At 36.3% G+C, this 11,098-nt stretch overlaps 1 protein-coding gene across 1 annotated transcript; it reads left to right on the top strand.

Annotated features, from left to right (window-relative positions):
* Positions 1–7,123: 7,123 nt before the first annotated feature.
* LOC103342405 (short integuments 2, mitochondrial) lies at positions 7,124–10,415 on the top strand. Its single transcript, XM_008246027.3, has 7 exons — positions 7,124–7,499; positions 7,589–7,666; positions 7,744–7,885; positions 8,014–8,084; positions 8,367–8,463; positions 9,047–9,264; positions 9,955–10,415. Exons 1-7 carry the CDS (start codon positions 7,218–7,220, stop codon positions 10,204–10,206), a joined length of 1,140 nt encoding a protein of 379 aa, XP_008244249.1. The 5' UTR covers positions 7,124–7,217; the 3' UTR covers positions 10,207–10,415.
* The last annotated feature ends 683 nt before the right edge of the window (positions 10,416–11,098 follow it).

The raw sequence follows: 11,098 nt of genomic DNA, 5'->3' as shown, positions 1-11,098 counted from the left end.
GCTGAAACCAAGATAAAAGAGGGTTAAAAAAGCAAAGTTTCATTCAAAATCGATAGCAAAAGATAAATTAGGATAGTACAAAATGATATGTAATTATGCATTGATCACCTAATACCCGCGTAATCAAAGTCCACATATACAACCATACATTGACCAATATCATTATCCCATTGAAACAATAAGTCAACATCCACATCACTCACAATATACCTTTCATAGCCTGTCAATGTCCTTTTCAGGATTATACATATATCTACTCACAATACTAACATCTTGTGAAATATCAGACCTAGTACACACCATAGTATACATAAACTACTAACAACACTCACATATGGAATTTGAGCCATATAACAACTCTCCTCATCATTGCTAGGAGACATAGAAGCTAGCTTGAAATTAGAGGCAAAAGGGTTACTAACCAGTTTTGAATTGTCATTCATCCTAAAGCAATGTAGTACCTTCTTCAAATATTGCTTCTGATAGAGACTAATCTTTCCATTTGCTCTATCTCTTTCAATTTCCGTGCCTAGTATCTTCCAAGCTTCTCCTAAATCCTTTATCTCTAATTCATTACTCAATTGAGTCTTCAATTTTTCAATCTCCACTTTGCTCTTACATGCTATAAGCATATCAAAAATATATAAGAGGAAGTAGATGAAGGTTCCTTCTTGTGTCCTGCGAAAATAAACATGACGGTCACATTGACTGCTTGTATACATCTACGTACCCAATCATAAACCGATCAAATTGCTCATACCATTGTCTTTAAAGACTGCTTCAAACCATACATTACTTTCGCAATTTCCGAACCCAATTTTCATTTCCAGCAGGACCAAAACCTTATGATTGAGATATCTCTTCCTCCAAATCAGCATGTAAAAATGTCGTCTTAACATCAAGTTGAGCCAACTCAATGTTAACTTGCACCACCAAAGCTAACAAAGTATGAATCGAAGAACGCTTTACAATATGAGAGAATTCCTCGTTGTGATCAGTGTCTTTCCTTTGAGTATGGCCTTTAGCTACTAACTTGCTTTGAATCTTACATTGCCTTTTCCCAAAGATTCCATCTTCTTGGCATAAACCCATTTGCACTCAAAGTGAGGTACACATCTCTCAATATGACACCTCACTGAGATTCGAATCGAGTCACAAACTTAGATTTACAATCTAAAAGTTCTTATATATAGTACTTATAATGACCACGCATGTGGTAATGGTGTAAACTTTGGATAAAAATACAATCAATATTATCTAAATTATATTTCTTAATCAGGTATACTAATCTTTCTTCAAATTTAAAATGCATAAATGAATCATACGCAATGGTTTGAACTTAAATGGATTCATATTGCTTGTAATTTTTAACTTTTAGCAATATGATTCTACAATTATATATATATATATATATATATCGCTACGATTCTACGATTATATGCTATATGTTATGTGTTATTGCATTTTTCATGCACCATACATTAAATTTTTTATTATTTTATTGAAGAAATAACTTAATAAAAAGGTTATTAGCCCTCGAATTCTAGATAGGTTCCCCCCGTTTATCGGATGGGGTGAGGATGGTAAGAGAATTGCTATTCGTAGTCGCTTAAAAGTGAAATATCACATGGACTAAAAGGTGACTACAAGAACCAAATTTCTTGGTATTAATCACTTCTTGCCAGGGTATAAAAAAAGCGGCAATGAGGTTTAATCTAGTGGAAAAGGGCCTTGACTTGCACACCAGTTGTCTCAAGTTCGAATCCCCATGACACCTTAATAGTATGTGTGTGTGTGTGTGTGTGTGTGTGTGTGTGTGTGAAACTCTCTTCCTGATGCAGCACAAAAGCGTAAACTAGAGGAAAATCTATGTTTTCAACTAGGAAGTGTACCTTGAATCCACAAGGAGAGAAAAACACACTCTCAAACAGAGGTGTTTAGTTTATATTGAAGTTGAAAATTGGAATATTCGATTAAAAGTACAAGCCACCTTTAATATAGCTATAGATGATGCACGATCCATATGCAAGTGCATACATGAACTAGAGTATTCATGAATAGTTATTTAATGAAATGCATGAATGTAACATTAAACATGTATTTAATTTATTTATTAAGTAAATGAACCTAGAGTAACTATTCATTGAACTTTGCTTTTTTCTTATGGCAGCTACAAACGGGCTGGGTTGCCGTAAAGGGCAGATGGATGAAATTGTCCCATTTGTCTGAGTTTGAAAATCAAGCCCCAACAATGCTTCGAAATGGCAGTAGAGCCTTATGAAGTATCTTGGTTATCTTCACCAAATAAAACAACAACAACTTACAGATGATTTCTTAATGCTTACAGATAAATTTTCTAGCTTGGCATGAGAAGCTTATGGCATGGGAGCAAAATTGTCATGAGTTTAAGTGTCAGAGACTCAGTCAAGTGTCAGAACAGCTTGCCAAGAGGGAAAACTAAGGGAAAAGGATGAGCTGAACACGAAATTGCTGGGTTTTGGGAGTAAGAGAGGAAACTTGCTCTCTGATGTGGTTGATGCTTGTTGGGTAGAAGAGGCCCCCTTTTATAGTCGCTGGAAGTCATCATTTTCCAAGAAACCCTAATGGTTTCTATCCAATTTGGCCAAGTCTTTCCTTTCCTTTCTCCCCTCATCTCTTCAATCATCCTATTTTGGTGGAATCAAGGGATTTTTGGGAGCTCAAGTCCTTTTTCCCACGGCTGTTTCAAACTCCTATTTTCAACCATCTCCTTACTTTCCTTTCTTCCTTTTTTTATGGCCAGGTTTGATGAGGGAAAGAGAATGGGTATACATGCTGGTTCGGAGGGCAGCTCCTTGCGTGCCAATTTCTCTTAGTCTCTTGGATGTTTTGCTTGAAAACTTGTTCCTTTCTTCCCAGCAACCCACGTGGTCTTCCAAACTCCTTTGTGGCTTTATCTTTCAGCCAAAAGATGGAGTCTTTGCTGCTTGCTACTTCTAATTGTATGGGTCTTCTAGGATAGGAAGTCAACCTACCAAACAAATGGGCCACCTTCATCAAATATTGGGCTATAGTGGTTCATTTTAGTGGACCATTTTGATTGGTTTTTTTTGGTTTGGTTATTTTCCTTTTTGTGCTCACCCATATATTTGGGCCTAAGAAATGGGCTTGGGTTTGAGGCTCCTAAGCAACTCGGAACCTCCATTTCTCGACCTATCAATGGGCCTCATGACAACTTATTACCATCCATAACACAACCTACTCAAGCAAGCCCCGGGCATCTTATGCGTTGCTTGGGCCCACTTAAGCCAGCGTGACAGTTGCTTATTTGCTTGGGCATGTGTGCAAAGCGATATGACGAACTTTCGTGTGCCCAAATCGAGTTTCTTCTTGATAAGGTATCGCATTGGGCCGATAATTTATTTGGGCTGAACCGTGAATTTTTTGGGCCTCAACACATGCACTATACATTAAGATTTTTATTAATTTATTGAAGAAATAACTTTATAAAAAGTTATTAGTCCTTGAATTCTAGATAGGGTCCTCGTTTATCGAATAGGGTGAGGATTGTAAGAGAATTGCTATTCACAATCACTCAAAGTGTAATACGGGAGCAAACAATCATAAGCCAGTAGTAAAATACTATGCGGACCAAAAGGCGACTACATGAACCAAACTGCCCTTGGTTAAAGATGGGAGAAGATGTGATACATCTTATCGCGCATTGATTGTGAACACTACATGACTAGTATTGGTTGCTTCCTCTACTAGGGTATTAAGAAGTGTGGTCAACAGGGTTTACCCCAGTGAAAAAAGGCCTTGACTTGTAGACTAACGGTCTCAAGTTCGAATCCCCATGGCACCTTAATAGTGAGTGAGAGAGAGAGAGAGAGAGAGAGAGAGAGAGAGAGAGAGAGAGAAACCCTACATCCCATTGTAGTTTAGACTATCGCTTGTACTACAAAAAAACAAAAACAAGAAAAGCGTGGGCTTCACTTGAGGCGAAGGTCTCTTGTCAAACAACACTCATGAGGAAGCCAATCCACCATGAGCCGAAAATGCCTATATGACCTTAGGTTAGGCTAGCGAAGGCGTGAAGCTCTAAGCCCAGCATGACTTTCCTTAGGCTACATGCCTCTAAAAGATTAGCCCAAATTTTTGGGATTTCCTTAATAACTACAACAACAATAATTAAGGAGATCGCACTCACTTACTTTGGGTATGTATCTCACACATCCCTAGTCAAACGACTAATTGACTTGATGTGCACATTAACGGATCATCACATCCACAATCATCTTTTAATTCGTAACTCCGCACAACGATAAACCAGCCTTCAAAAAGCTGAATATAAACCTGCCCCTCTTCTTGGAGAAGATAATTGTTCCTTGAGCTAAGAAACTCTACTTTTCTCCTTATAAAGTCAAACTCGCTTAGGCCTATGCTCTTTGGCTCCCACCACACCGGTATCCTAAAACCTAACAGTTATCTTCGTTCTTAGTTTTAGGGACCAAAGATCTTTTCAAAAGACGCATGAATTGATTCCCCACAAGTGACTATATCAACAAAGTCAATTAACACACAGGGTTCAACATTTCAAGAAAAGCTCAAAGTTTTTGCTATAGCTTTCAAATTCAAGGAATGCCTACTTTCTCTTCTTGTCTTCCCTATCTGACCTTGTCTATTTAGTTTGTGTCACATGTACTCCACCTACACATAAATTTATATATTTAGTGCTAGTTTGGGAGTGATTATAGAGAGATCAATAATCACTTTTATGGAGAATCACTTATTAAAATAATTACTTTAAATGGTTTTAAGTGATTTTATGAAGAAGCACATGAAATGTGTTTCTCCCCAAAATCACTTTGTGAACTTTTTGGAGAAGTACATAGGATGTGCTTCTTCTCAAAAGTGATTCTGGCCTATCACTCCCAAACGAGCCCTTAATGTGTTAAAAGAAATCTTTATTATCTTTTTTTTTTAAAAAAATCAAACAGTGATATTCAATAAAAACTCTTTATTATTTCAACATACAAAATATTAATACTTCTTTTAATAAGAAAATATTAGTACTTGACATTAAAAAAAAAAGTCACAAATGAACAACTTATCACATACAATAAGCTAAAAAAATAATTAAACATAATTGAAGTACCTTGACTAACTGAGTATAAAATGACTTTGATAGTGTGTGTAAGAAATTCACCAGTATTTTTTTTTTTTTAAAAAGGCAAAGAGTCACTTTTGGTCCCTGCAGTTTATCACTTTTACCGCTAAAGTCCCTGTAGTTTCAATTTGATCAATTTTGTCTCTGTAGTTTGAATTCCAAGCCATTCAAGGATAATCCTCAATTTCTGTGAAATTGAGAGGGGTATTTTGGTCCAATCTTGCAACCTCTCCCCAACCACCTGATCTCATCCCTCCTCCCCTCTCGACCCAACATTATGCTCCCTTCCCTCCACATCCACCTTTTCACTCACTTTTATCAAACTCCAAACCTAATCCCATGCATTGCCCAAAACCTCTCCTCATGAACCCAAATTTCCGAAAACAAAAGCAAGAGTTTAAGACTAAAAGTCACACAATTGTTTATTCAAGATTGGAGGTAATGGACTTTGAGACTTGAAAGCATAAGAAAAGCAACATAGGGGCTGATAGGGTGGCTGTGATGGTCGGGGAGGGCTGCAAGGTTGGCCCGAAATGCCTCTCTTAATTTGGCATAAATTGAGAACTGTCCTTGAATTGCTTGAAATTTAGACTCTAGGAGTTTAATGGTAAAAGAGATAAACTATATGGACAAAAAATGACTTTTAGCCTAAAATAATAATAATAAGAGAAATTTAAAATGACACCCAAACTCGGGAGAGTTTTTATCAAAAATAGCAAAAACTAACCCATCACTTTCATAAATGTCATTTTTTTTTTTAAACTTTTAAAAATAGCCAAAAATTCACTTAAATAGACTCAAATGCCCTATAAGTTGGGGGATTTACTGTAGTTTACCCTAAAGAAAAAACAAAAGTTGACACTTGAAAGCGCATGTGGAGAACATGGCTCTTTGGCATCATCGAATCATATGCTTAGAAATGAAATCAAATTTTCTTGAATTACTGGATGTATAATTTTTATTTCATGTCCAAAAAAAAAAAAAAAAAGAGTACGAATTAACATAGCTTATTTGCTCCAATTTCTACAAGAAAATAATTGCTCAAATAAATAAATTATAAATATTGCCATTGCAGTTAGGCCCTGATTGGGATTGCTTTTTATTAAAACCCGCTTAACTTTAAAGTTAAGCTTTTAAGTGTTTGGCAAAATTAAAATATCCCGATTATTTTAAAAGTTTTGACACTTTAAAATTGACTGTTCGCTTTCAAAAGATGAACATTTAATGAATTTTTAATCCTCAAAATATCATCATTCATTTTAAAAAATGACACCACCTCCACTTTTACATCCAACTTCACCACTTGCACATTTACTACCTTCACAACCACCGCCACCACCACCACCACCACCACAACCACCACATCCTCCGCCACCACCACCTCCAACATCACCTCCTCTCATTCACCACCACCACGCCACCACCACCACCTCCACCTCCACCACCACCACTACCATCACCACCTCCTCCAAAACCTCCACATCCACCACCACCACCATGTTGCCACTACCACCACCACCACCACCACTACCTCCACAACTGCCATCCCCACCACCACAACCATCAACTTCGCCTTCATCTCCACCACCAACTCCACTCCATCACTATCACTACCAATACCACCACATAATTAGTGCATAACACTTTTAACATCATGTCTATTTTAGTCATTATTCACAGCATAACGATTTTATATTAAAATTTACCAAACTTTTAACATGCTTGTACTAACAAAGACTTTAAAAATAGTGTTTACAAACATTGAAATTTTTACTTTACAGCTAATTATTTTAAAGACACTTAAACAACTTTTTAAAAGTGACAGCAATCCCAAACTAGGCCTTAATTTACCATACAAAGAGGAAACACTTATTTCTGAGGATATTTAAGTCTGTTTAGGTGAGTTTTTGACCATTTTTAAACGTTTTTATAAAAATTGACATTTATGATGGTGGGGTAAATTTTGGCTATTTTTATGAAAACTCAATTCGGGAGAGGAAACCTTTTGGAAACCAGGCTTAAACCCTAAGCCTCCCTGAGTTCAGGGCTTGTTGCAGCAGAGTGAGAAATGGGGTTAGGGTTAAAGAAATTGGTGAAGAAGGGGATGATGGGGTTGGGAGAAATGGGGTTCAACGCCGGAGGTGGAGCCATAAATTGGTTCCCTGGCCACATGGCTGCAGCCACGCGCGCAATCCGCGACCGGCTCAAGCTCGCCGACTTCGTCATTGAGGTCCGTGACGCTCGCATTCCATTGTCCTCCGCCAACCAAGACCTTCAGCCCCAGCTCCGCTCCAAACGTTCCCTAATTGCCCTCAACAAGAAGGACCTCGCCAACCCCAATATCATGCAAGTAATGTTGAGATAATTAATTGTTTTTTGTAGTTGTATTTATCATTTTCTTTGTTGAAGATGAAGTTTTTATTGGTTGAATTGTTGTAGAAATGGACCCGGTACTTCGAATCGTCCAATCAAGATTGCCTTCCCATGAATGCACACAGCAAGAGCTCTGTTTCAAAGGTATTTGTTTTTGCCTTCCAATTTGATATTTCTTATTTTGGGTTCAAAACCCTGAAATGTGCACTGGTTTATCAAAGCTTCTTGAGCTTGTGGAGTATAAACTGAAGGAAGCCATTTCGAGGGAACCTACTCTGCTTGTTATGGTGGTTGGCGTTCCTAATGTTGGGAAATCAGCTCTAATCAATAATATTCATCGGATTGCATCTTCTCGCTTTCCCGGTTAGTTCTTCATGTTGGAGGATGTTGTTGTGAATCCTATATTGGTGGAAATGTGTTTCAATTATTAATATCCATGGAGTTCAGGCAATACACATTGAGGAATGACAGTGTTTGAGTTTCTTTCATAGTGCAGGGTAAGATGAAGCGAGCTACAGTGGGCCCATTACCTGGTGTTACTCAAGACATTGCTGGATTCAAGGTTAAGTCATTTTTCTTATTGATTTTTTTTTTCCTATTCATTATATGCTGAACTGAAAATACAGACTAGCGGGTGAATAAGATACTTAAAAAAAAAAAGGCTTTTTGACCCTTCTCATCTTGAAAACGAAAAATTAATCTATCTAGTTCTTAGTGTTTGTTTCTTTTGTCTTCTAATACTTCTTTTATAGTTCTCTATTCCTCTGTTTCCTTCATCTCGCCGATTTGATGATGGAAAATCGTCTTCCTTTTTCCCTAACTTTTTTGAATTGTTTATGTGCAGATTGCTCATCAGCCTAGCATATATGTTCTTGACACTCCAGGTGTGTTGGTTCCAAGTATCCCGGACATAGAGACAGGATTAAAGCTAGCTCTTGCAGGTTTGTCGTTTCTCAGATAAATTCTCTGGAATTTCTTATTACTGTGGCATTTGAAAGGTGTTTTGAATTTTTTAGGCTTACATTTGTTGGAATGGCATGACTTAGAAAGTTTCTCTAGGAATTGTAGTCCTTTATATGTATGCAACTTTAATACATGCTGTTTCAACTTTGTTGGCTTGGTAATCACCTTAATATCTCTCTTTTGAAAATTGTCTGTTTCAACTTTGTTGGCAATTTCCTTTATTCTCTGTTCAGATTCCTTATAGGCTTGGTTGTACACTTGTCATTGTATTAATCGAATTCGTACTTTAATAGCTTAATGGCTTTTAGCTGTTGGCTTCAATGGAGAACGGTCCAGTATTTAGGAAATTTAAGGATAGGGTCAGACCGCCTCTCTGTGTAGTTTAAGATCCATGTTTAATGAATTCTGATTAGCTTACTATCAAATTTTGGCATTCCAACTTCCATTTGAAAAAAGAAAATTTGTCACGTACATCTTAAATAGGGATGAATCATTAAACTTAGGGGGAAATGTTTGTTACTTTTGTCAGTGTACTGCATCTCACTGAACCTCATCGTGCAGGATCTATTAAGGATTCGGTTGTAGGGGAGGATCGAATTGCTCAATACTTGCTTGCAGTTTTAAATACACGAGGGACACCTTTTCACTGGAAGAACTCAAATAATAGGAGAATGGAAGGGATTCAATATGAAGCAGAGGAAAAAGTTGACTACAGTCTTAAAAATCTTCGACCTAGTAGGAGGAAGCTGCCAACTAAGTCTCATGTGCTGTACGTTGAGGTAATGGAAATTACCATATGCGTGTTTGTATTTTTCTTTATGCACCACAATGCTTGATTATACTCCAACTTTTACTGCTGATTATTTCAAACCTCTGATGCTTACTCACTTTCAACGGTAACAGGAGAAGTTAGTATGATTTCTGAAAAGAATAATGAGTTTTTCTTTTTTTCTTTTTCCTTTTAACAATTTCACTAAGACTATGCTTTGACTTGGAGAAAGCGTATTTTAGATTACAGCAAATAATGAGTAACCCATCATTGATCTTCCAAAGGGAAAGTGAAGAGTAGATTTTATGTACTAAAGATATTTGACAGTCATTGAGAAATAAATTGTTGGTTGAAGTAAACGGTTTGCTAACAATGATATGATAAGATCCAATTTCACTACTTATCTTTGTGATAATTAGCAAAGAGATTTCTTTTAAATTTGTAATTTTAGGTTCTGTATCTGGAGCATGTATTTAAGTCTTGAGAATATGTTTTAATTTATTTGTTCACTAACCACTACTACTCTCACACTAGCCATTTTAATTTTCCGTCCACACGTGTAATCTGTGACTTTGCAATTAACTTTTAGTTCTTTGATACTTTTAAGTGCAGCTTAGATAAGTATCCTTGGTGACTTGGCCATTATTTGTTATGTTTGTATGCTTTTTAAAATACTAGTATTGTTCACGTTGCTTTTCAGGATCTTGTAACTGAAGTGCAGCGTGCTCTGTATTCGACTCTGTCAGAATTCAATGGCAACATGGAAGACGAGAGTGACTTGGAGGTACTTATAGAACAGCAGTTTGAAGCACTGCAGAAGGCACTAAAGATACCCAATAAGGGGTCTGAAGCTCGCTTGATGGTATCAAAGAAATTCCTTACCTTATTTAGGACGGGTAAGTTAGGCCCTTTCATCCTTGATGATGTCCCAGAAGCTAATCCGCTTTCATAAAACATCTTACTTTTCCATGAAGACCCTCTTTAATTTTAACTTTTGTTTCTTTAACGTTTCGATCGATAGACTTGTATATGTGCGGTCCCCTTGTATCATATTGACTCACCTGTATCAGTGATCTCAATTTTATTTCTGTTGTATTGAGAAAACTTGGTTCATATTTGATAAGAGTTATCAAAGTATCCAAATTTGGTTTGGATGGTTCATATTTGTGTCCATTCTTGTGTTTGTATCAAGGTCTAAAATATCGATGATATTGGCAATATCGGTAGTCCAAAAACACAGAAATTTCGACGGAAATATCGGGATATTATTGATATCGATAAAAATTGAATAAAAACCATGGAAGCTGTAAGAAAAACTTGGAAATTTTTATTGAAACTTTGGAGGATGTTTATTTAGTTAATTATTTATTAGTTTATCACAAAAAATTAGAAGGAAATGCATTGCATGATGGATTTAACTTATTTAAGTTGATTATATAGTGCGTTGGCAAACACTATGAGTGTAGAAAATGTGTAGTAATTAATGAAAAAAGATTAAACACACCATAATAATTTATAAATAAGATTTACTACAATATTTTACACTGTATACATTGCATAATAAGATATATGAGTGACTTAGTACCACATAGAGTTCCTATGAGGTTCAGATTTTTCACTATCTTCATCATCTCTGTGTAGAGTAAGTGTATTGTGAAGAGTGGTCATCAAATGATGAATCTCCAAAATTGTTTTGCATGTAATTATTAACATGCCACCCAAAGGAAATGTCAAAGATTCATTCTCATGTGAAAAATTTGATTCTTGCAAAAAGAATTCAAAACAAAACAATATGAATATAAATATTTTAGCATATTATCACAAAAACATAAGTGATATAGTGG

Source organism: Prunus mume, linkage group LG8 (genome assembly GCF_029339155.1).
Source record: "Prunus mume cultivar Tortuosa linkage group LG8, ASM2933915v1, whole genome shotgun sequence".
In the NCBI taxonomy this organism is placed as follows: domain Eukaryota; kingdom Viridiplantae; phylum Streptophyta; class Magnoliopsida; order Rosales; family Rosaceae; genus Prunus; species Prunus mume.
The sequence above is the reverse complement of the archived record's forward strand: the minus strand, read 5'-3'. Positions and strand labels throughout refer to the sequence as shown.